The sequence below is a fragment of the Budorcas taxicolor genome, chromosome 14 (genome assembly GCF_023091745.1).
Source record: "Budorcas taxicolor isolate Tak-1 chromosome 14, Takin1.1, whole genome shotgun sequence".
In the NCBI taxonomy this organism is placed as follows: domain Eukaryota; kingdom Metazoa; phylum Chordata; class Mammalia; order Artiodactyla; family Bovidae; genus Budorcas; species Budorcas taxicolor.
The window spans coordinates 45,474,655-45,501,626 of record NC_068923.1 but is presented as its reverse complement, the minus strand read 5'-3'; the positions used below and the strand labels follow the sequence as shown (position 1 = coordinate 45,501,626).

Below are 26,972 nucleotides of genomic sequence, written 5' to 3'. Positions count from 1 at the left end.
TAGGACCTCCCTGGTGGCCCAGTGGTTAAGAATCCACCTGCCAATGCAGAGGACACAGGTTTGATCCCTGGTCTGAGAAGATTCCACTTGTGGCAAAACAACTGAGCCTGTGCCCTAGAGCCTGTGCTCCACAATAAGAGAGTAACCTCTCTCACCTTACCACAACTAGAGAAAGCCTGCACACACAGCAATGAAGACGGAGCACAGCCAAAAATAAATAACTTAAATTTTTTTTAATAAATTAAGAGATAATCTTAGAAATATGATGCATCTAATATGGTGATTTTCATCTCTAAATTTCAAAGATGTGTAAAGCAAGATAAAGTGTCAGTTAAAATTTCATTAGTCTATTACAGCAGAGCCTTAGAGTAAGTTTTAAATATTTTAAGTCAAATGTGAATTATCCATGGAAGTAGGGAAGATGTATGTGAACTAAATAATACACATTTGATACTAATCTAAATCTGCAACTCCATAGAGAGTAGAATAAAAAGAGGAAAATGGTCCTGATAGAGTTTTCAGATTCTACCCATTAGGATATATTCAACAATTTCAGGCTCCTAAATGATAAGCAAGCATGTCAAGCACTAGGCTGATTGCTCTTTGTATTCATTTTTATAATTTTCACCATAAATCAACAATTTGTTATTATTCACTCCATTCTGTACACGAGGAAGTGAACTCATAATGTCCTATATAGACTAGATGTGATCATAATCACACCCATGACATAGCCAACCTTCCTATAGAGTTCAGGCAGTTCTCCAACCATCAAATTCTGGAATGAGAATCAGAGATGACCTCTTTGGAAGAATATTATTTAACTCCTTCCTCTTCTCTGTTCTTAATTTTTTAAAAAATTCCAAATTACTGGCACAGAGATTTGGATAATTTCTCAGTAAACCAATAAGTCAATCAGAAGAGAAAAACAGGTGTTGGTCATTCCTAGGGTTACAGACTTTTGTTTTTACTCATTTAACATGTTAAAGATTCAGTATATTTTACATTTTTCCATAACATCTATTGAGTGCCTATCCACCAAATATTGTGTTCTTGTCTGTAACAGATACAAGCAATTCCCTATACACAGTTCGTACTCTTCCAATCATATTGTTCAATTGAACATTTGCACACTGAAACTCAGTGTTTTCTGTATGAAAGAATTTTATTCTCCTCTCTGGTACTAAGTTCAGTTCAGTGGCTCAGTCATGCCGACTCTTTTCGATCCCATGGACTGTAGCACACCAGGCCTCCCTGTCCACCACCAACTCCCAGAGCTTACTCAAACTCATGTCCATCGAGTCAGTGATGCCATCCAACCATCTCATCCTCTGTCATCCCCTTCTCCTCCCACCTTCAACCTTTCCCAGCATCAGGGTCTTTTCTAGTGAGTCAGTTTTTCATATCAGGTGGCCAAAGTACTGGAGTTTCAGCTTCAACATCAGTCCTTCCAATGAATATTCAGGACTGATTCCTTTAGGATAGACTGGTTGGACTTCCTTGCAGTCCAAGGGACTCTCAAGAGTCTTCTCCAACACCACAGTTCAAAAGCATCAACTCTGGGGCCCTCACCTTTCTTTACAGTCCAACTCTCACATCCATATATGACTACTGGAGAAACCATAGTTTTGATGAAATGGACCTTTGTTGGCAAAGTAATATCTCTGGCTTTTTAATATGCTGTCTAGGCTGATCATAGCTTTTCTCCCAAAGAGCAAGTATCTTTTCATTTCATGGCTGCATTCACCATCTGCAGTGATTTTGGAGCCCCCCAAAATAAAGTCTGTCACTGTTTCCATTGTTTCCCCATCTATTTGCTATGAAGTGATTGGACCAGATGCCATGATTTAAGTTTTCTGAATGTTGAATATTTTTTAATGTATTTATTTTAATTGGAAGCTAATTACCACATTGTAGTGGTTTTTGCCATACGTAGACATGAGTCAGCCATGGGTGTACGTGTTTCCCCCAACCTGAACCCCCCTCCCGCCTCCCTTCCCATCCCATCCCTCAGGTTGTCCCAGTGCACTGGCTTTGAGTGCATGCATCAAATTTGGACTGGTCATCTATTTCACATACGGTAATACACATATTTCAATGCTGTTCTCTCAAATCATCCCACCCTCGCCTTCTCCCACAGAGTCCAAAAGTCGATTCTTTATATCTGTGTCTCTTTTGCTGTCTCACATATAGGGTCATCGTTACCATCGTTTCTAAATTCCATACATATGCATTAATATACTGTATCAGTGTTTTTCTTTTTGACTTACTTTCATTCTTATAATAGTCTCCAGTTTCATCCACCTTTTTAGAACTGATTCAAATGCATTCTTTTTAATATCTGAGTAATATTCCATTGTGTATATTTACCACAGCTTTCTTATCCATTCATCTGCCGATGGACATCTAGGTTGCTTCCATGTCCTGGCTATTATAAACAGTGCTGCAATGAACATTGGGGTACACGTGTCTCTTTCAACTCTGGTTTCCTTAGTGTGTATGCCCAGCAGTGGGATTGCTGGGTCATATGGCAGTTCTATTTCCAGTTTTTTAAGGAATTTCCACACTGTTCTCCATAGTGGCTGTACTAGTTTACATTCCCACCAACAGTGTAAGAGGGTTCACTTTTCTCCACACCCTCTCCAGCATTTATTGTTTGTAAACTTTGTGAGAGCAGCCATTCTGACCGGTATAAGATAGTACCTCATTGTGGTTTTGATTTGAGTTTCTCTGATAATGAGTGATGTTGAGCATCTTTTCATGTGTTTGTTAGCCATCTGTATGTCTTTTTTGGAGAAATGTCTGTTTAGTTCTTTGGCCCATTTTTTGATTGGGTCATTTATTTTTCTGGTATTGAGCTGCATGAGCTGCCTGTATATTTTTGAGGTTAATTCTTTTTCAGTTGCTTTGTTTGCTATTAAGCCAACTTTTTCACTCTCCTCTTTCACCTTCATCAAGAGGCTCTTTAGTTCTCCCTCACTTTCTGCCATAAAGGTGGTGTCGTCTGCATGTCTGAGGCTGTTGAATTTCTCCCAGTAATCTTGATTCCAGCTTGTGCTTCATCCATCCCTTCATTTTGCATGATGTACTCTGCATATAAGTTAAATAAGCAGGGTGACAATATGCAGCCTTGATGTCCTCCTTTACCGATTTGGAACCAGTCTGTTGTTCCATGTCCAGTTCTAACTGTTGCTTCTTGACCTGCATGCGATGGTCTGTTATTCTCTGGTACTAAATGCTTCCTTAAAACATAGGTCAACAGAATTGACATGTTTTGATTCAATGGACATGAACTTGGGCAAACTCTGGGAAACAGTGAGGGACAGGGGGCCTGGCATGCTGCAGTTGATGGGGACACAAACAGTCAGACACCACTTAGCGACTTACATTGTTCGAACAAGAACCACATTGTTTTTAAGGTGATGGAATGAAGAGGACCTAAACGGTCAGCAAAAATTCCTATATTTTCAAACACTACAAAGAATAATGGATGTTCATGAGTCCCATTTTATACAGCTATTTTATCGGGAACATTTAAAAGGTCAGTAAATAAAATACTTACTCATCTATTTGACAAACACACATCTCCACCTCTTTCAGTGCAGTCTGAAGTTTGCCCAAAAGTTTCTGATAGATATCCTGGGTTTCTAAGTCTTCTTCTTTCAACAAATACCGGAGACCATGTCCATCTTGCTGTCCCAGAGACAGGCCTGAAGGGGCTGCCATGGTCGTGATCGTATGTTGAATGTACACCATAGGGCTTAGTTTTCCTGAGGAGTTAAAATCATTCTATAGTAACAACTATTACCGTTAGCTTACAGTAGCAATCCAGTGCAATCCATTTTAGATGTCCAACCTTACAAAAAATAAAATGCCAATCCAATGTTAAATTTAATTCAAGAATTAAAGCTTACAGGGAGTTGAGATTCAAAATTAGGATACAATTCAATCCCATGGCCCACTCTAATGGCATGGGATAGTACTCTGCTTTTCTTGCAGCTGCTCCTCCTATATTTTTCTCACAGTTACAGGGCCATTTCAGATGAGAGATTTCACAGCAAGATGAGCTGTGCTTATCAGACATATAAGGAAGCCAAAAAGAATCATTCTTTTTGAAGGAAAATTAATACAAAATGCATAAGGCCACTTCATCCTACAAACACTTATGCATATTATCCAAATGACTAGAGTGAGGAATCCTTTAGTTCAGACTTGCTGACATGTCAGGAATCTATCCAATTCCAGGGAGGTGGGAATAGTTATGACTGCCTAAGTTATTTGTCATAATTTGATAAAGTTTAAAAACCTAACCTACCTTGTTCAGATTTATTTTCTTTATCATGAGAATTATGCTTCCTACTATCCAACTGAACACCAAACGCACTCCCCAGGGATGTTGATGTTTTGGGATAAGAAACTTCCATCACATTGACATGGCAGTTGGTAGGGCAGAAGTCGCTGCTGTGCAGAGGGGAGATTCTAGATTTGGCCTGTTTAAAGGTGGGCCAGGCTCTATTCTTTAGTACACGAGAAAACTGTAAATGAAAGAAGAAAGAGACAGCAGTTAAACATGCTGTGATAATCAAACATTTTACTCCTGTCATCCACAGCAAAGTCAAAAGAAAATTACATCATGTCAACTGGAATGGGTGAAATAAATTATAAGTTGTTAGAAATTAAGTCATTATTTTAAAACCCACACATTCTTAGAAAAGCAAAGCCACAGAGGCAGCAAATGCAATGGATGCCTTTGAAACTCTGACTGCAAGCTAAGCGGTAAAAGAAATGAATTTAAGTGATCAATACCACTTACTAGGACTCAAATCCACAGGCTCCTAGCAGCTGACAGTCAGAGAGAGAAATCGAATTGGCGTCCTAGGACACCAAGATAGGAACACAATATTTAAAGTGAGGCAAGCTGGGAGAATAGGGTAGCTGTCAGGTCAAGGGTAGAAGAAGGATTATTCCAAACACTATGAGAAAGCTGACCCAGACCTGAGTCTGTGAACAGGCTAGACAGCAAAGCTCTGTGGTGGTACCCCTGAGGCAGAACAGACTGTACCTTCCATGGTTTCTACTAATCTCTGCTGAGCCTTGGGTCAGGATCAGCCTGAAGACTGGTGTGGACTCTGCTTCTATGCCATTGAGAATAAAGTGATGCTCAAGGAATTTACACAGCATCCTCAGATAGCCACTCAATTACTTAAAACTTTGCAGTTCATCCATAGTCTAGACGTGCCATGGTTTACGTGTGTGCTAAGTCATTCAGTCCACTCTGACTCTTTGTGACAATATGAACTATAGTCCACTAGGCTTTTCTGTCTATAGGATTCTCCAGGCAAGAATACTGTAGTGGGCTGCCACGCCTTCCTCCAGGGGATCTTTCCAACCCAGGAATAGAACCCACATTGGCAGGTTCAATTGGCTTATGTCTCCTACATTGACAAGCAGGTTCTTTACCACTAGCACCAACTGGGAAGCCCGCCATGGTCTACACGGCCACCTAAAGTCTGATCCATACCCGGGTTATCTATCTCAAGCTCTCTTTCCTTTGCTCCTCTGGCTTGCACTCAGTTCCTCTCCCACACCGTCTACTCTCTGGAGATCCTGGTACAAACTGTTCAATGTCACTAGAATATTCTTCCTTCATTTCCAAACTTACTCCTATGCACTTTCAAGTTCTGTGAAACTGTCAAGAGATGTTCCTTTAGTGCCAGTCTAAGTTCAATTTTCCTGGTGTTAGGTGTTAGATTACAGCACTCTGCAACTCCCCCTTGTAGTTATGAATAACTTTCTTATTTCCCTCTCCCTGAGCAGATGTGAACTCCACGAGGGTGATGCTGACATCTGTCTTTTGTACCACAAACAAAGCATCTCACAGAGACAGATTATAGTGTCAGAAGCAAAGGTCCGATAGCCACCAGCTCCCAAAGTTTCAGTTGCGTGTGTGCGCTTAGTCACTCAGTCGTCTCCAACTCTTTGTGACCCCACGGACAGTAGCCCATCAGGCTCCTCTGTCCATGGGGATTCTCCAGGCAAGAATGCTGAAATGGGTTGCCATTCCCTCCTCCAAAGGATCTTCCCAACCCAGGGATCAAATCCAGGTCAAACCCATTGCAGGCAGATTCTTCATCACCTAGGCCACCAGGGTATGTCATCCCCAAAACTGAAGGGCTTCCCAGGTGGTGCTAGCGGTAAAGAACTCACATGTCAATGCAGGAGACATAAGAAACAAGGGCTCAATCCCTGGGTCAGGAAGATCCTCTGGAGGAGGAAATGGACTTAGTGACTTTTCTAGGTTAAACTCAAGAATAAAGATATGAAATCAAAAATCACATCTTATAAGCTCACTATTAGAATATGATCTATCTTAGGTATATTTAAACTATGCTTTCAAATCATATGTCAGAAGCTCAGCAAAGTGCTAGCCCATAGTAGGACTCTGAATGGAACTGGACTAAAATGCAGGAATCTATTAACAAATTATTAACACATTTGATAACGATATATTCTGAAAAATGGGACTTCCCTGGTAGCTCAGCTGGAAAAGAATCTCCCCGCAATGCAGGAGACCCTGGTTCGATTCCTGGCTAGGGAAGGTCCCCTGGAGAATGGATAGGCTACCTAATCCAGTATTCTTGGGCTTCCCTGGTGGCTCAGATGGTAAAGAATCCGTCTACAATGCAGGAGACCTGGGTTCGATCCCTTGGTTGGGAAGAACCCCTGGAAGAGGGCAAAGCAACCCATTCCAGTCTTCTTGACTGGAGAATTACATGGACAGAGGAGCCTGGCTACAGTCCATGGGTCACAAAGAGCTGGATATGACTGAGAGACTAAGGACAGCACAATATAATGAAAATAGTCTAAATACTGAAAGACAGAAAGGCATTTAGAGAATTCTTGATCTGTTCTTAAAAATATTTATTTATGTGGCTGTGCCAGGTCTGTTAGTTGCAGCACGTGGAATCTTTAGTTGAGGCATGCATGACCTTTTTTTCTATTTTTTTAAGTTGTGAATACAAACTCTGAGTTGTGGCAGGTGGGTTCTAGTTCCCTGACCAGGGATTGAACCTGGGCCCCCTGTATTGGGAGCATGGAGTTTCAGCTATTGGACTACCAGGGAAGTACTAAGAATTAATCAATCTATTAATCTCTGAAGGCTTCCCTGGTGGCTCGGACGGTAAAGCATCTGCCTGCAGTGTGGGAGACCTGGGTTCAATCCCTGAGTTGGGAACATGCTCTGGAGAAGGAAATGGCAACCCACTCCAGTACTCTTGCCTGGAAAATTCTATGGACTAAAAGGCTCCTCAGAGCCTGGTAGGCTACATTCCATGGTGTCACAAAGAGTTGGACACAACTGAGCGACTTCACTTTACTTTACTTTCACTTTTACTTCTAGTAGGGCTTCTGCTAGAAGTCTTCTCTAAGGAGAGATAAGAAAGCCTTCCTCAGGGATCAATGCAAAGAAATAGAGGAAAACAACAGAATGGGAAAGACTAGAGATCTCTTCAAGAAATTAGAGATACCAAGGGAACATTTCACGCAAAGATGGGCTCGATAAAGGACAGAAATGGTATGGACCTAGCAGAAGCAGAAGATATTAAGAAGAGGTGGCAAGAATACACAGAAGAACTGTACAAAAAAGATCTTCATAACCAAGATAATCATGATGGTGTGATCATTCAGCTAGAGCCAGACATCTGGAATGTGAAGTCAAGTGGGCCTTAGAAAGCATCACTATGAACAAAGCTAGTGGAGGTGATGGAATTCCAGTTGAGCTCTTTCAAATCCTGAAAGATGATGCTGTGAAAGTGCTGCACTCAATATGCCAGCAAATTTGGGAAACTCAGCAGTGGTCACAGGACTGGAAAAGGTCAGTATTCATTCCAATCCCAAAGAAAGGTAATGGCAAAGAATGCTCCAACTACCACAGAATGGCACTCATCTTACATGCCAGTAAAGCAATGCTCAAAATTCTCCAAGCCAGGATTCAGTAATACATGAACAGTGAACTTCCAGATGTTCAAGCTGGTTTTAGAAAACGCAGAGGAACCAGAGGTCAAATTGCCAACATCTGCTGGATCATCAAAAAAGCAAGAGAGTTCCAGAAAAACATCTATTTCTGTTTTATTGACTATGCCAAAGCCTTTGCCTGTGTCACAATAAACTGTGGAAAATTCTTCAAGAGATGGGAATACCAGACCACTTGACCTGCCTCTTGAGAAACCTGTATGCAGGTCAGGAAGCAACAGTTAGAACTGGACATGGAACAACAGACTGGTTCCAAATAGGAAAAGCAGTACGGCAAGGCTGTATATTGTCACCCTGCTTATTTAACTTCTATGCAGAGTACATCATGAGAAACGCTGGGCTGAAGGAAGCACAAGCTGGAATCAAGATTGCCGGGAGAAATATCAATAACCTCAGATATGCAGATGACACCACCCTTATGGCAGAAAGTGAAGAGGAACTAAAAAGCCTCTTGATGAAAGTGAAAGAGGAGAGTGAAAAAGTTGTCTTAAAGCTCAACATTCAGAAAACGAAGATCATGGCATCTGGTCCTATCAATTCATGGGAAATAGATGGGGTAACAGTGGAAATAGTGTCAGACTTTATTTTGGGGGGCTCCAAAATCACTGCAGATGGTGATGCATCCATGAAATTAAAAGATGCTTACTCCTTGGAAGGAAAGTCATGACCAACCTAGATAGCATATTCAAAAGCACAGACATTACCTTGCCAACAAAGGTCCATCTAGTCAAGGATATGGTTTTTCCAGTGGTCATGTATGGATGCGAGAGTTGGACTGTGAAGAAAGCTGAGCGGGCGAAGAACTGATGCTTTTGAACTGTGGTGTTGGAGAAGACTCTTGAGAGTCCCCTTGGACTGCAGGGAGATCCAACCAGTCCATTCTAAAGGAGATCAGTCTTGGGTGTTCATTGGAAGGAATGATGCTAAAGCTGAAACTCCAATACTTTGGCTACCTCACGTGAAGTATTGACTCATTGGAAAAGACTCTGATGCTGGGAGGGATTGGGGGCAGGAGGAGAAGGGGACGACAGAGGATGAAATGGCTAAATGGCATCATTGACTCAATGGACATGAGTTTGAGTGAACTCCAGGAGCTGATGGACAGGGAGGCCTGGCGGGCTGCGATTCATGGGGTCACGAAGAGTCAGACATGACTCAGTGACTGAACTGAACTCACTGAGGGCTTCTCAGGTGGCATTATCAGTGAAGAACCTGCCTGCCAGTGTAGGCAGAGTAAGACACATGGCTTCAATCCCTGTGTCGGGAAGATCCCCTGGAGGGGAGCATGGCAACCCACTCCAGTCTTCTTGTCTGGAGAATCCTATAGACAAAGGAGACTCGCTGGCTATGGTTCACAGGGTTGCAAAGAGTTGGACACGGCTGAAGTGACTTCATGCATGCAAATCTCTAGTAAATAGAGATCTATTCCTCTCTCTTTATTACTAAAAGAAACTGTGACTTATCTCGGAAAGACCCCAAATTTAAGGCCAGATGCAAACTTTCACTCGGAAGTTCTTTCCCACTGTAGTTGCAGGATAAACACCTTAGACCTGGCTCCCAAGGCACACACAAAAGCATGGAGATCAATTGTTTTATGTCACAGCATCCACTGTCATAGGCAGTTAGCCTTCTCTCTCCTTGTGTCACTTTAATCAACTATTCATTCATACAAAAACATGAAAAGAAGCATCTATGTATGCTCCTAGGTTGTGCTGGAGATACAACTCCTGCCCCTACAGATAGTATTTTTGTGTAAACAGGAACTATCTCTTGAAAGCTCATTAAATATATGGAAGAAGTATTCCCATTGCCAAAAATAAGCCCAATTATGGAATTATTTGGAAACAGGAAAGGGAATCCAGAATTTTTAAAAGTTCTCAGGCCAACAGAGAGTGAGCGGCATTCCTCTGAACAGCTCATAGTTTTGCGTTGGATCAATCACCCACACTTTCTGCCCCATGGGGATTAAATACCAGTTTAGGGTTCACTCGGGTCCCCAGCAAGGTCTGAACATCTGTAGCCTGTACCACTGGCCAAAAATTCAAATCTGATGGCAGCAGCCCAGCAATGGAAACTAAAAATATCAACCTGTTTTTATTTTTAAAACCTAAAACTTTGAGTCAAAACAATAAGGGAAAGCCAGCCTCTTTGAGATTTTAGTTTCTAAGGATACATTTTATTTTATAGAAAGAGGGCTGTTTGAAGCTTTTATTTTGGAGAAAAATGGGTTGCTAATAGTAGTTTGGGCTTCCTTGGTGGCACATTGATAAAGAATCTGCCTGCCAATGTAGGAGATGCGGGTTCAATCCCTGGGTTGGGAAGATCACCTGGAGAAAAAAATGGCAACCCACTCCATTATTCTTGCCTGGGAAATCCCACGGACAGAGGAGGCTGGCAGACTGCAGTCCATGTGGTCACAAAGAGTCAGACATGAATTAGCAAATAAAAAACAAATAATAACAGTTTAAAAGTAAATATGTGGAAATTAAAAATATATATTCACAAATGCTAGTTTCTGTTCACACACATTTGATATACAAATGGAATTTACTTTCCATGACAAACTGCTACCTTAGGTATCAACATTTTATTCAAACTGAAAAGATTTTTGAAATGTTTTCTTGTTAAGCTTCTTTCTCCACTTCATTAGAAAGATACCAACCTAGAGCCAGACATCCTGGAATGTGAAATCAAGTGTGTCTTAGGAAGCATCACTACAAACAAAGCTAGTGGAGGTGATGGAATCCCAGTTGAGCTATTTCAAATCCTAAAAGATGATGCTCTGAAAGTGTTGCACTCAATGTCAGCAAATTTGGAAAATTCAGCAGTGGCCACAGGACTGGAAAAGGTCAGTTTTCATTCCAATCCCAAAGAAAAGCAATGCCAAAGAATGCTCCAACTACCACACAATTGCACTCATCTCACACACTAGTAAAGTAATGCTCAGAATTCTCCAAGCCAGGCTTCAGCAATACGTGAACCGTGAACTTCCTGATGTTCAAGCTGGTTTTAGAAAAGGCAGAGGAACCAGAGATCAAATTGCCAACATCTGCAGGATCATCGAAAAAGGAAGAGAGTTCCAGAAAAACATCTATTTCTGCTTTATTGACTATGCCAAAGCCTTTGACTGTGTGGATCACAAGAAACTGTGGAAAATTCTGAAAGAGATGGGAATGTCAGACCACCTGACCTGCCTCTTGAGAAACCTATATGCAGGTCAGAAAGCAACAGTTAAAACTGGACATGGAACAACAGACTGGGTCCAAACAGGAAAAGGAGTACGTCAAGGCTGTATATTGTCACCCTGCTTATTTAACTTCTATGCAGAGTACACCATGAGAAACGCTGGGCTGAAGGAAGCACAAGCTGGAATCAAGATTGCCGGGAGAAATATCAATCACCTCAGATATGCAGATGTCACCACCCTTATGGCAGAAAGTGAAGAACTAAAGAGCCTCTTGATGAAAGTGAAAGAGGAGAGTGAAAAAGTTGGCTTAAAGCTCAACATTCAGAAAACTAAGACCATTTCATCTGGTCCCATCCCTTCTTGGCAATTAGATGGGGAAACAGTGAAAACAGTAGCTGACTTTATTTTGGGGGGCTCCAAAATCACTGCAGATGGTGACTGCAGCCATGAAATTAAAAGATGCTTGCTCCTTGGAAGGCAAGTTATGACCAAACTAGATAGTATATTAAAAAGCAGAGACATACTTTGTCAACAAAGGTCCGTCTAGTCAAGGTTCTTCCAGTGGTCATGTATGGGTGTGAGAGCTGGACTATAAAGTAAGTTTAGTGCAGAAGAACTGATGCTTTTGAACTGTGGTGTTGGAGAAGGCCCTTGAGAGCCCCTTGGACTGCAAGGAGATCCAACCAGTCCATTCTGAAGGAGATCAGCCCTGAGTGTTCATTGGAAGGACTGATGTTGAAGCTGAAACTCCAATACTTTGGCCACCTGATGTGAAGAGCTGACTCACTGGAAAAGACCCTGATGCTGGGAAAGATTGAGCGCAGGAGGAGAAGGGGACGACAGAGGATGAGATGGTCGGAAGGCATCACCGACTCAATGGACATGAGTTTGGGTAGACTCCGGGAGTTGGTGATAGACAGGGAGGCCTGGCATGCTGCAGTCATGGGGTCACAAAGAGTCAGACATGATTGAGCGACTGAATGGAACTGAATGATTCTGAGTAGATCTATGGTCAAGAAGTGATGATGATGAAGGGATTGCTTTTAAAGCACTGAAGTCCTAGTTTCTAAATGAAAAATAAAAATAAGTGAGACAGTACTCCATAGGAATGATACCTAGTTGACTGCCTGCCAAATATGTGACACAAAGTCAATTCTTAATCTCCCTAAGGAAAAAAGCAGGATGATAAGAATTTTCAGTACACACGGCTACTTCAAGGCTCAAACAGCTATAATGTGCATATGAGAATTTCAAACTTCAGAAACATTCTTTTCATCATTTGAAATCACTGCCCAGTAGCTTGTCCACTTCTGCTTTAAAAGGTTCCCAAGAGCCCAGTTACTCCTGCGGAAATGGGAGATGCTTCTCACATGCCAAACTGTTTTTGAGAATCACCCACTTTTTGGGGAAACCCCTATACTTTCTGCTTCTGACACCCTACAACATACACCCCTCATCAGTTCAGTTAACTCACTAAGTTGCATCCGACTCTATGTGACCCATGGATTGTAGCCCACCAGGCTCCTCTGTCCATGGGATTTCCCAGGCAAGAATACTGGAGTGGGTTGCCATTTTCTTCTCCAGGGGATCTTCCCGACCCACGGATTGAATCCAGGCCTCCTGCACTGCAGGCAGATTCTTTACCAACAGAGCCACCAGGGAAGCCCGTCTTTACCATCTGAGCCACCAGGAAAGCCCAATATACACCCCTCATTTTATCTCAAAACAGGCTGTTAGAAACCAAAAAATAACACCTTCTTTATCGTCATAAACAATTCAGCACATGGCTTGAACTGATCTTTTCTCTCTGTCCCCAAGGCTTCTTCAAGTCCAAATCATCATCAATATGGACATCTTACAAACAAACCTGATGATTATGTCACTTCAAAATATCACTGGAAAAAAATCATATTTTGTCAGGTTTCCTTTTTAATTGCATCCAACTCAAATCCTCCTTTCAGGCCTGGGCAGTCTGTCAACTCTTCCTCAATAAGATCAGTCTCATTTGCTTATGATATCTCTCTTTACTTGAGAAGGAAGTAAAGAGAGATATCAAATCAATCTGACGCATCTTTCCAACTGACAGCAGCTAGCATCTGCTGACTCCTCAATCCAAGAGGATTTCTCCTCCTCTGAAAGGCTATTGGCCTTGCAGTTCCCTGGTGGCTCCACAACAAAGAATCTGCCTGCAATGCAGGAGAGAGGAGACAGGGGTTCTATCCCTGGGTCAGGAAGATACCCTGGAGGACAAAATGGCAACCAACTCCAGTATTCTTGCCAGGAAAATTCCATGGACAGAGGAGCCTCATGGGCTACAGTCCATGGGGTCACAAAGAGTGGGCCACAGCTAAGCAATTGAGCATGTACTCATTTGCAGTCAGAACCGTGCTGTTTAGCACAGTAACAACTACAGGTAAACAATCAGTTTTAGAATAAAAGGGAACAAGGTTCAAATTCCACTGCTGTTCCAGCTGCATGCCTTTGGGCAAGTTAGCTGACCACTCTGAACTTCAGTCACTTCATAAAGGAAATGTGTCTCATACCACTGTGTTGGTAAGATTACACAACACAGGCAAACTGTAAAATATGGTTTGTTGTTTAGTTGCTAAGTCATGTCTGACTCTTTTGAAACTCCATAGACTATAGTCCTCCAGGCTCCTCTGTCCATGGGATTTTCCAGGCAAGAATAATGGAGTGGGTTGCCATTTCCTTCTCCAGGGGCCCTTCCCAAACCAGGGATCGAACCCGTGTCTCCTGCGTCTTCTGCACTGGCAGGCGGATTCTTTACCACTGACCCACCCAGGAAATCCAAAATAAGGGACACAATGCCTGATATCAACTGCTATAAACTGTTGTGTGCTCCATAACTGCAGGAAGGAGTAGCGTGTAGAGCAGGGTGGTGAGTGCCAGCATATTCAACCATTATGCAACATCGCCAAGGAGGCTAATGAGTATTATTATTGCTTCATGTATTCTGACCTTTCTTCTCAAGTAGACAGTATGTGGGAGAGGGAAGTCTTCTTCAAATAACTGACTTAAGGCCCCATTGCCTACACAAAATGTACACATTTAGTAAGTAATTTTCTAGTCTTCCTGTACCATACTGCAACAAACTTGCTTTTGTGGACTTCAGTTTCTTGACCTCTGTTATTTCATTAAGGAATGCATTAAACGTATCTGCCACATAAAATGGATGTCTGCTTCTTTTGCAGGACTATGTTTAAGGGCACTGCCCTGACATTCCTGTTGTTGCCTCTTTGAAACTCCGGGTAAGAGATTTTATTTAGAACTCAATCCAAGAAAAGTTCCACCTCTCTATTAAGAAATTATGTATATACCACAGAAATGCTGACAGATATGTGACAGACAGTGTTCCTTTTTCATTTTAGCCATCAGGAAGCTGAAGGCCAAACAGAATATGCCACTTGAGTAGGTAGAGTCTTAGGGCCTACTTACCTATACCCTTTATTCTCTGATGATCCAGACCATCTCTCCCTCTCTCTCTCTTTATTTTTCCAATGAATATCATCTTAAAAAAAAATTTTTTTTTGAAATGAAAAATTTTTATACCATCTCTTCTAATAATTTTTTTAAGATTATCTTTTTTGATGTGGACCATTTTAAAAGTCTTTATTGAATTTGCTACAGCATTGCCTCTGTTTTATGGGAAGATTTTTGTTGTTTGTTTTGTTGTTCCTGAGACACGTGGGACCTTAGATCCCCAATCAAGGATTAAACTCGCATCCCCTGCATTGGACGGTGAAATCTTAACCACTGGACCACCAGGGAAGTCCCTCTAACATAGCTTTATCTCTAAATTAACCTGTTCATTTTCCTTCAATATTCATTCTCTTCTTCTTTCTCTGAGTAATAAAGTTCCTTAAACTTTAGTTTGGCACATGCGTGCTAAGTTGCTTCAGTCATGTTTGACTCTTTGCAATCCTATGGACTGTAGCCTGTCAGGCTCCTCTGTCCATGGGATTCTGCAGGCAAGAATGCTGGAAGTGGGTTGCCATGAACTCCTCCAGGGGATCCTTCTGATCCAGGGATTGAACCCGAGTCTTCTGCAGCTCCTGCACTGCAGGAGGACTCTACTGCTGAGCCACAGGGGAAGCCCTTACTTTGCCACATGGATGCCCAGTTTGAGACTACATGTCCCAGTGTCCTTTGCACTAAAAGTCTAACAAGATGTGAATAGGGATGGAGGAAATGGAAACCCACTCCAGTACTTTGCCTTGAAAATCCCATGGATGGAGGAGCTTGGCGCAGGCTACTATCCACGGGCACGACTGAGTGACTGAGTGACTTCACTTTCACTTTACAACTTCTGGGTCCTGCCCTCAAAAGGAAGCAATTCACTCTCTGCTTTCTCTTTCCCCGTTTAAGGGGAATTCGTTTAGACATGGTGGTGGTGAGCCAACTTTGGCTTTGTGGAAGAGGGCAATATCCTAAAGGAGAAAACAAAAATATAGGAGGATCCCTAGAAGATCATCAGCCTCACCACACTGGACTCCTATCGGTTGGGCTTTCACAAGAGTGAGAAATAAACTTTCTGCTAAGTCTACGTTGTCTTGGCCCTTCTTAAAGCAGCTGTATCAATACCCTATGTAATATACCCTCATACTAATGTTTTGCTTTTACTTAGATATTTTACCTTCTCCTATAAGAGTCGGACACGACTGGGGGACTGAACTGAACTGAACTGAACTGATGTATATTTCTTTAAGCTACTTCTACTGCTTTTGTTGTTTGAATGAATGGAGAGAAAATAGGAAGAAATTGAAAACGAGGTAGAAAAACGAGACACACAACCGTGACAAGTTTGATAACCAGAATCTGCCCGAACCCTACCATACTTTATACAGATCCATCTCTGAAGTAGAATGACTCTCTTTTCAAAATGTGTTCAAAAGGGAACTACTAATTTGCATTTGTTTAGAGCTTTTAAATTTAACTTCAAAGAACTGTCACATCTCAAAGAGACAGGAGAAGTAAAAAGAAAATCTTCTGTTCTTCGGCTTCCACAAGGCATATTCATGGAATGGTTCTCAAACTCAAAGGGGTCAACAGCAGTCATGGAAAGAGAGTGAACAGATATGACAGTTATACAGTGATCTTGAATATCATTTTTTCTTCCTAAAATTATGACATCAATATATATTCAACTTAACAAGCCAAACAGTATAGGAAGGCCTTAAAGAAAACCACAGTGAGTCCCCTTTTCTTTCTCCTACCTAAGGTAACCAAGATTGAAATTCCTTGGGTATTCTTTCACGCATTTGCCTGTTTTTAAATGGACATATCTGGACATAAAAAGGGCTTATCTTTTATTTACCATATCAAACATAGTCAGTTAAGTCATATTCACATACACTGGGATAAATAATATTTCCTAGTATGACCATAAAAAGGGCTTATCTTTTATTTACCATATCAAACATAGTCAGTTAAGTCATATTCACATACACTGGGATAAATAATATTTCCTAGTATGACCATCAAATTTTAAGCAACTAGTCTCTCTCTTGCTCTTTTTTTTTTTTTTTTTTAGCTTAAAGAACAGAGATGTATTCAGTCACACTTCCGCAGGCAAGAACTTCAAGATCAAGGTTTTGGCTAATTTACTTTCTGGTGAGGAGACTCTTCCTTTTAGGTCATTCATTGGCTATTAAACTCCCCCCCACACATGCACAAACAAAATATCCATGCAACCAGCCTCACTTTGAGGAAAATAATTTAATTAGCTATCTTCCCATTGATACAAATAGAAAAAAAATGAAAAGATATTAAAACATATGTTTTGGACATCCATTTTTATTTACTCTGTCTCTAAAATATATTGTCAGATTCGCCAAATGTTCTGTCTCCTCTGTCTTCACCAGAGTCTATGCCACCACCATCACGCACCTGGACACACCTCTCTAGATTGCAAGATTGCACCTTGCAATCTATTCCTACAGGGGAGCCAGCACTATCTTTTTTGGGGGGGGATGTGATGTAGACCATCTTTATTAAGTCTGTTACAATACTGTTTCTGTTTTATGTTTTGGTCTTTGGGTGACAAGGCATGTGGGGTCTCAGCTCCCTGACCAGGGATTGGACCCACACCCTGCACTGGCAGGCAAAGTGTTGACTATTGTACCACCACGGAAGTTCCTAGCATGACCTTTTAAAAACCTACATTAAATGAAGCCACCATTATATCTAAAAACTTCCAACTTCTCATTGATGTAAGAAGAAAACCCAAAGTCCTGAAAGGTATAGAGTTTCACAGCATCTCATGCTGGTCCCTGCTGAAGCTTCCACCCTTAGGACTAATCTCTTTCCACCTGACACCCTGGCCTTCTTTCTGCTTTGAGGCCTAAAGGACTGATGCTGAAACTGAAGCTCCAATATTTTGGCTACCTGGTGCAAAAAGCTGACTCATTGGAAAAAACTTTAATGCTGGGAAAGACTGAAGGCAGAATGAGAAGAGGGAAATAGAGGACAAAATGGTTGGGTGGCATCACCGATTCAAAGGACATGAACATAGGTGAATCTCGGGAGATGGTGAGGGACAGGGAGGCCTGGTATGCTGCAGTCCGTGGGGTCATGAAGAGCTGGACATGACTTGGCAACTGAACACCACCACCAGCTGTTCTGACTACCTGGAGGCTTCTTCCTCCCATTTGGAGAAAGAGCTCTACTTGTCATTTAAATACAAGCTTTCCTAAAGGATGCTTTCTCTAGCTACCCAGTTCAGAGTTCCCACACTAGTACTTCCCACCATGGTTGTCCTCATAATTCTCTTCAATAGTTTATTTCCCCCCTTTGTGGACATGTATTTACTTTGTTGCTGTCTCCCCCACTCAAATGGAAACACCATGAGGGAAGAATCTTTGCTGCCATATTCCTGGAACCAAGAACAGCTTCACGCATAAAAAGTGCTCAATTAATGAAGGAAACAGCCTGTGTTCCAAGTACTTTCTGATTGAGGACCCTGTTCCCTCTGTTGAGAGAACAGGGAAAGAACAACTACTGTATCATTTTAAAATCTGACTAGGTGGTTTGGATTAACATCCCAACTCTATACTTGCCAGTAAGTAATTTAATTCTTGGCATGAATGCAGGCATGCATGCTCAGTTGTGTCCGACTCTTTGTGAAGGGTGGTGCGTAGCCCACCAGGCTCCTCTGCCCATGGGATTTTCAGGCAAGAATACTGGTCTGGGTTGCCATTTCCTCCTCTTGGGGATCTTCCCAACCCAGGGATTGAACTCGCGTCTCTTGCTTCTCCTGCACTGGCCGGTGGATTCTTTACCACTGTGCCACCTGGGAATCCCAATTTAATTCTCTAGGTCTCGGTTATTATATTGGAGAATATGAAATAATGACTTAGCTTACAAAGATCAAATGAGGTAAAGGATATAAAGGCATTTGAAGAACTCTAAAATGCTATATAAATCTTATCATTATTTCAATACACTGGTACATAAATAAGGAATAAAAAATCAAACACTGAATTAAATTTGACATTACAATAATAATTTAAATAATAATCACGTGTAAAATACCCAGAGCCTTTACTTTACCTTTTTATAACTGGATATTCTCTGACATATGTGCTCAATTTTTTCACTACAAATGGCACTGAATTTATTTTGAAGGTCAGCAGGAATCACTTCATTCAAAGAGCTAAGGCTGGTGCAGTTTTGTACGAAATGATCATCACTTTTAGCCAGGGCTTCAAGAATCTGTAGACACACACACACACACACACACACACAAAAACAGAGCAAGAAAATAAAAGCTTCAAAATCAGCCAAATAAAATGTTCACAATTCCACAACACAGGGTGTTTTTTCCCCAGTGTGCTTCTTTTAGCTGCCTGGGATTTCTGTGTTCAATAAACCCTGGCAGTGAAGTGATGGACTTGTGTGTCTGGCATCTCCTGTTTTCCCTTCTGCTGGCTATAAAAAAAGGCTGCCTGAGGGAGGTGAGGGGACTTCAAAGACGCCCTGCTGAATAAATCAGTACACTCTGATGTGGGAACACACTGCCCATATTTTAGTCAGAATTATTCAGAACATTTTTTTTCCCCTCAACTTGGTAATAGAACAACAAAAACTAAGGAAAACCATATCCTTTCTTGCTACTGAGAGCCTGGTACAGAGAGTGCGTTTATAATAACAAATGTTCAAAGAAGGATGGAATAAATGAGACTTTCTCGTGCCAAAGTTAAAAAACAATGTCGCTTCCAGTGTCTGAACTCTGTCTGATAAAAGCAGCAGATAAAGCCATTCATAAGATGTGCTCAATTAGTAAATCTTTTGGCTATCTGAATTGATTATAAGGCAGCATGTGTGTGTGTACATCATGAATCACTGAGAATTTCCAATGAACAGAGAATTAATTATGTGTATTATTTATATGTGGGCTTCTCAGGTGGTGCTAGTGGTAAAGAACCTGCCTGCCCATGCAGGAGACGTAATAGATGCAGGCTCAATCCCTGGGTAGGGAAGGTCCCCTGGAGAAGGGAATGGCAACCCACTCCAGTATTCTTGCCTGGAGAATCCCATGGACAGAGGAGCCTGGTGGGCTATGGTCCACAGGGTCACAAAGAGTTGGACACGACTGAAGCAACTTAGCACGAACATTACGTATATGTAGCATTTATGATTGTTCAAGGATCACAATGACTGATACAACTTTGCATGAGGTTTTTATAATATAGTGTGAGATAGACAATGTATAGATGCTATGTTTATTTGAGCTCCCTCACCACCTCCATTTCCCTGTCTTGCAGAATAAGGAGAGTGAGTTTTTGGTTTAATCACTAGTCTAGAAATCAGAGCTCACTTTATCATTAGCAGTGTGGTCTTGATTAAATTTCTTAATTTCTTTGACTTTCTTCATGTGTAAAACAGTAATATATACAGTATTAAGTAGTACAGTTGTCATATATAAAATAATCCATGTAATTTTGTAAATTTCAAAGAGTTAGAAAATGAGATAAAATAATTACAATAAACTGGTCCCAAACTCTTCTATAGATCTTCTCAGTAGTATAATGCATTAATAGTTGGGAATGGGTTGAATTTTGAAACTACAGATTCTCTATCAATAGATACATATCGTGGTACAGTGTCATCATAATGATGGGATAATTTTAAGAAGCTGACTTTCATATTGTAAAGCAATTACCCTCCAATTAAATTTAAAAAAAAATGAAAAAAGAAACTGACTTTCAGAATATAACACAAAAACATAAAATAATTATTTTTGAAATAGTGCATTTGGATTTTTCTATTATTTTCTTCCACTAAAATTTAAAAAATACCTGCTATTATTACTAGATCTATCTCAACTATACACATTTGAAACAGAAACTGAAATGAAGAAATAAAGGTGGTGAAGACACATATTTCTTGTTGTACCTGAATCCTCCCAGAGTGATGTAAAAGTAGATGGAACACAAAAGTTCTGACCTGCGGAGGGTGCAATAGGAGTCTGACCGATTTACTTTGTGGAAGGATGGTGGAAAGCAAACAGGGTGACCTCTTACTTACCATGTGTTTTATCCATTTGGATGAAGATCCTCTTCCTCCTTCCCTGTCTTGCTTTAAGGACTAAGGACAAGACTCTTCACAACTAAGAATTATATACACACCTGAAGATCTATTCATAAACTAGTCTGTAAGCTTCGAGAAACTGCATGAAATAAACATGAGCCTTACAGAATCTGAATGCATTTTACAACTTCAAATATTCTTCAGAGGATTATGTACATTTAGGAAAGCACCATCTGTCATGAAAACCATCTGAAACATTTTCATGATACTGAATTCACAGACATAGCAAACTTACTAAATGCAGAGAACCTCTGCCAAATCAACTAATGCTCGCCTGGGCAAGCAGCCCATCTAACATAACACTGTGCTCCAAAAGAGGTCAATTAAAAAAAAAAAAAAAAGACTATACACAGTTGAGTAATGGGGGAAAAAAGAACAAGAAAGAGAACTTGAATGAGCGGACAGCTAAAGCATTCACAGCTATTTCATTTTTTAAGGTGGGGGTGGGTGAGGACTTCAGTTGTTTTACTGAGAACATAATATCTTTCTCTGATAGGATCGTTCGTACCTTGGCAGTGAGGCTGAAGAAGCCTTTGGGCTCAATCATCTTCTCCACCACGTTGCACTTGATCCCAGCGGTGCTGTCATACTCATACACAACACCATACTCCAGGTGGACATTGTCCACCGTCAAACTCACGTGCTCCTTCTTCCCGTCGATGATTGCCATGGTGTTGAACTTGTCAATTACCTCTGGAAAAAAAGACGACTTTAATTCAGCGAATTCAGGAAGGTGTTTTTTAGTCTCCTCAAATAATCTGAATCTCTCTGAATATTTTTTAGAGTTTTTAAAGGGTGACTAAATCTGCTGTGCTAAATGAAGTATCTAGCTAATGTTTTTAAAAAGAAGAGCATTGAAGAAAAATATAAGATTGACTGATCCAAACGTTACCATTCTAATATGACTAGTTTTATCTTTGCACACCCAGTTTTGATCTATGGACCATATGCATGCCTACTTATATCTGTATCAACATGAAACATAATTTTTTCATTAAAATCATGCATAACTTCAAGTCAGGGTTCCTAAAACTGCCTCAAACACTGGATGAATATTTTCTCAAAGCAGAAAAAATACAGAAAATCATACTGAAGCAGAAAGGAGATGCAATAATTATTTTTTCAGCAGAGAGTGCCTGAATTTTCCCAAACAGAATCTCCTGAGGCTAACTCATTGAGAAAATGTATCGCTGTTGACTGTAATAAAATTTCCATCCTGAATATATTCCTATAGGTTTTTGGCCAACAATCAGTCAGCTACTGAAAAAAAAAAATGTAGTCTCAAGCAAGAAACTGCTGAGGAATGAGGAATCTAACAGTAAATACTAAGTAAAAATACAGTACTAGTTTACTTAAAACAATTAATCCCTACAATAAAGGCAGGACCAGTAAATATAAAATAGGCAAGAGCAGAAAAAACATAATTTCAAAGGAACTATGAACTTTCTAAACTAGGGCTTCTCAAATTTTATTGTACATACAGATATTATCTTGCTAAAATTGAGATTCTCACCCAGTAGATAGAGGGTGGGGCTGAGCCTCTGTATCTCCATCCTACTTACGTGATGCAGGTGCTCATGGTTTGTGAACCACATTGGAGTGGGAAGGTTGACACAACATTGAAACTCAAAACAAGGAAACACATTATAGCTGGGGTTTGAATCCTCATTCTACCACTTACTAGCTTGGGCACATTCATTAACCTCCATGGACCTCAATTTCTTCTCCATAAAGTTTGGGTGATGATAATTTGGATGCTTTTGAACTGTGGTGTTGGAGAAGACTCCTGAGAGTCCCTTGGACTGCAAGGAGATCCAACCAGTCAATCCTAAAAGAAATCAACCCTGAATATTCATTGGAAGGACTGATGCTGAAGCTGAAGCTCTAATACTTTGACCAGCTGATGCAAAGAGCTGACTCACTGGAAAAACTCTGATGCTGGGAAAGATGAAGGCAGGAGGAGAAGGGTATAACAGAGAATGAGATGGTTGGATGGCATCACTGACTCACTGGACACGAGTTTGAGCAAACTCTGGGAGATGGTGAAGGACAGGGAAGTCCGGTGTGCTGCAGTCCCATGGGGTAGCAAAGAGTCGGACATGACTGAGTGACTGAACAACAAAACAGAGCTTCATTTCTGATAAGCTGATAAGGTAATCCATGCAAAATATCTAACAGAGTGCCTAAGAAAGTGGCGTAGCTATTCCATGTTAGCCATCAGCAATTATGACTTAGGGATTTGATGTGACGTCTATTTGAGATGATGACTAAGGTAGTCACCTGAACATATAAGGTTTTTAATAACTGGGACTCGGCAATGGCACATTGACAAAGAATCCTATAGGCCCAAGAGGAGAAGAAGAAACCTACCTTCTACTTTACAGTCAAAGGAATCCCCTGCTTCATCTCCTGGAGGTTTGGAGTTGGACTTCTGAAGGTCTTCCTGAGCGCTCTCAACACTATTATAAACCCATTGTATGGAATCTTGCTGGAAATGAAGGAAAGAAACCTCAGAGGTATTTAATATCAGTGTTTCCTAAAATGCATATCCATTTCATTAATGTGCTTCAGAAGAAGAGCTGACAATCTTATTCACCCTTCTAGTTTAAATACAATAAAATTTGAAAGAGAAGGAAAGTCAATGTCCAAAACTGACAGGAAGTCAATGGCAATTAATATTGTTTTTAACAAACTGACCTTTTAAAGCTTGAGGTTTTTTTCTTCCAAAGATAGGTTTTGAAATAAGATGTATTTCCCAAATGTCTTACTCAAATGTCTCAAGCATATCGTATAACGAACTATAAATTACATTTGTAAACAAAATAAATGGTAGATGGAAACTTTTCTGAAGAAGCAGTCATCTGTAAGTGTTCAGATGACTTAAATGTACTTTTTAAAAAAATTTTTTAATGTAGACCAATTTTATAGTCTTCATTGAATTTGTTACAGTGTTCTGTCTGTTTCACACTTTAGTTTTTGGTCATGAGACATGTGGGATCTTAGTTCCCTCACCAGGGATCGAACCTGCACCCCCTGCACTGGAAGGCAAATCGCAACCACTGGACTACCAGGGAAGTCCCTAAAGAGCTCTTTTAACAGTCACACATGTTTCAAATACACTTAATGTTTTTTGTGAAACAAACCAATGAGAAAACTGGAAGAATATTTTTCAATTCATGGGGTTCCCAACTGATATAACTACCTTTTAATCTTTCTACATCATAAATGATCCTATATTTTAAGTAGCAGTTCCCCATCTTATTTAGATAAATGAGAAAGATGAAATGGCTACCAAGTAAATGTTTACAGGGGAGCATTACTTTCATGTTTGTAGTTTTCCTAGGTAGGGTGATAAGATGAGTTGCATGACTGAAGTGTGATATAATTTGTATTATCCATCTTCACAATTGTGTTTAATTATTGTAGTGCTATACATTATTAAAGGCTTCCCTGATAGCTCAGTTGGTAAAGAATCTGCCTGCAATGCAGGGATCTTGGTTCGATTCCTGGGTCAGGAAGATCTGCTGGAGAAGGGACAGGCTACTCACTCCAGAATTCTTGGGCTTCCCTTGGGGCTCAGCTGGTAAAGAATCTGCCTGCAATGCATGAGACCTGGGTTTGATCCCTGGGTTGGGAAGATCCCCTGGAGAAGGGAAAGGCTACTCACTCCAGTATTCTGGCCTGGAGAATTCCATGGACTGTCGCAAAGAATCAGACATGACTAACAGACTTTCATTTCACTTATACATCATTAAGGGCTTCCCTGGTGGCTCAGATGGTAAAGCCTGCAATGTGGGAGACCTGGGTTCAATCCCTGGGTTGGGAAGATCCCCTGGAGAAGGGAATGGCAACCCACTCTAGTACTCTTGCCTAGAAAATCCCATGGATGGAGGAGCCTGGGGCTCGGCTTTGAAAAGTCCGACATGACTGAGCGACTTCACTTTCACTTTCATATATTATTAAAAGGCTTCCCAGGTGGCACAGTCATAAAGAATCCACCTGCCTATGCAGGAGATGCAAGAGATGAGGGCTCAATCCCTGGATCAGGAAGATCCCCTGGAGAAGGAAAGAGCAACCCACTCCAGTATTCTTGCCTGGAAAGTTCCATAGAGAAACCTGGTGGGCTATAGTCCATGACATTGCCAAGAGTCAGACACAACTGAGCAACTGAGCACCAATACCACATCATTAAAATGCTAGTTAACACTTAATCATGCAAATAAACCTTGGTAAGTGGTTGTGGCCTTCAAGGAAGCAGTCCCCCAGAATCCAAACCTTTGTGTAGCTCCTTCTGACCCTGGGCTTGGTCATGTGATCTGACTTTTCAGAGGGCTAGTAAACAAGCACCATATAGAGATCATCACTTGCAATATTCCCTCTTGAAACTTAGACGCTATGCAGAAAGGAGAATTATGCTTAGGACTGGAAAGGAGGGCCAGGTGGAGTGGCTCTGGAGTGAGAAACCTTCAGGAGGGGACCCCAGTACCAGTCAGTTCCCAGCAGAATGAAGCCCTCACCTCAAGGAACCAACACCAAGTCAACCGGAGAAGCAAGAGAAATAATTAATCACTGTTGTTCCAAGTCACAAAGTTTGGAACAGTCTGTTTTGCAGCAATGGATACCTGCTAGAGTGTATTATTTACCTGGTGAATTTCTCTGTTTATTTACTCCTTTTCTTAATTATTTCACTGGTCAACACCTCTCCAACAAGGAAGATAAGGGAAATGAAAAGAAATGAAACTCAACTCAATTTAACTAATTCTTAAAATTCTGGCATAAGGAGAAAGATCTGATCTTTCAGTATCTTTTTAAAACTTCATTCACTAACATAGTTCAATAAATATGTATGAAACTACTGTTAATCCAAGTAACCTATGCATCTGCATGTGAATTCCAATTTGCTATGCTTGTTTGACCTTATTAGTAAGCAGAATTGATCAGCTAATTTCTTGGAGGCTCAGTATTTTGTAGGATGTCAGTCCTGGCCCAAGAGAAAGTAGTCATTCAGCTTTCCATTTTGGACACAAAATCATATTCCCAAATCCAAAAATAGGAGTATTTTAGGTGCATGACAGAAAAAAAAAAACAGAATGCCTCTCCTTTAGAATTCCTTTTGTACTCAATTAATTTGAGAGAATTTTCTTTTTCTAACCCAATACTCATTTGTATCTCATGAGGATAGTAAGTTTTGCTTACCAAATAGGATTTTAACTTTATTTTTGTATGGCATGTAAAGTTTGAATCAATGGACAGTGCTTAAAATTTTAAGTAATGGCAAACACATTGTGGTGTTTTCTTTTAAGAGCTAAATTCAGTTACCTAAATAAAACATATTCAACAGTCAATCACGGACTCTGTAAAGTATAACCTACAATTCTTTCTGACAGAAGTTTTATAATAAACAGTGTAAGCATTTATAATTCATATATACCAACAAAGATACATGCTGACCATTACAGATTCTAAAGCATCTGTCAAGAAAACAGTTCAGGCCTTTAGATTTCAATTTGATAAACAACTATTCGAAAACTCATCACAAGGAAAATGAAAATAGCCCAGGACACTGTTTAAACTGGTGATAATACTACAGCAGCAAAATGTGGCCACTTAAGCAGAATCGACTATAACTAATTATGCGCATAAAAGAAGCATTATGAGATTGACAATGCTGTGCTTAAATATGAACCTGGCAGTGGAAACCACAGACAGTTCTGGCATCATTGCATGCCATCCCCAGGGCCTTCTGAGCGCGTGCGCCATTACAGCTGCACCGAGGGCATTTACCTTCGTTGGTCTCCGGTACTTCCTACAGGCCGTGACATGGGCAATAACGCTGGCGTGTGTCTCTTTGCTGACATTGATTCCGTTGACTTTGATGATACACTGTCCAGGGTGAAGACCAGCGGCTGCAGCCACAGTTCCTTTAAATAAAAATGAGAAAATTGCCAAAAACTAATTATAGGAATATGATTCATTTCTATCCCATGTAACATAGGGAAGCAATTTTATTTTATTTAAGTTCCATATAGCAAATTTTTAAAATTAGAGTATAACTGCTTTATAATTTATATGTATATGTATATATCCCCTCCCCTCCCTTTTGAACCTCCCTCCCATCCCATCCCTTTTCCCACCCCTCTAGGTC

General features: G+C 40.7%; 1 protein-coding gene across 1 annotated transcript in view; it reads right to left on the bottom strand.

The window, feature by feature from the left end:
* The window catches only part of PREX2 (phosphatidylinositol-3,4,5-trisphosphate dependent Rac exchange factor 2), a 296,906-nt gene that overhangs the window by 118,279 nt on the left and 151,655 nt on the right, over nucleotides 1–26,972 (bottom strand). The window contains exons 20-25 of the mRNA XM_052651670.1: nucleotides 26,612–26,748; nucleotides 23,198–23,315; nucleotides 21,336–21,520; nucleotides 18,788–18,949; nucleotides 4,316–4,535; nucleotides 3,563–3,770 (exon numbers count right to left, since the gene is read on the bottom strand). Of these exons, the coding sequence (XP_052507630.1) occupies nucleotides 3,563–3,770; nucleotides 4,316–4,535; nucleotides 18,788–18,949; nucleotides 21,336–21,520; nucleotides 23,198–23,315; nucleotides 26,612–26,748 (1,030 nt within the window). The remainder of the gene's footprint in view (nucleotides 1–3,562; nucleotides 3,771–4,315; nucleotides 4,536–18,787; nucleotides 18,950–21,335; nucleotides 21,521–23,197; nucleotides 23,316–26,611; nucleotides 26,749–26,972) is intronic.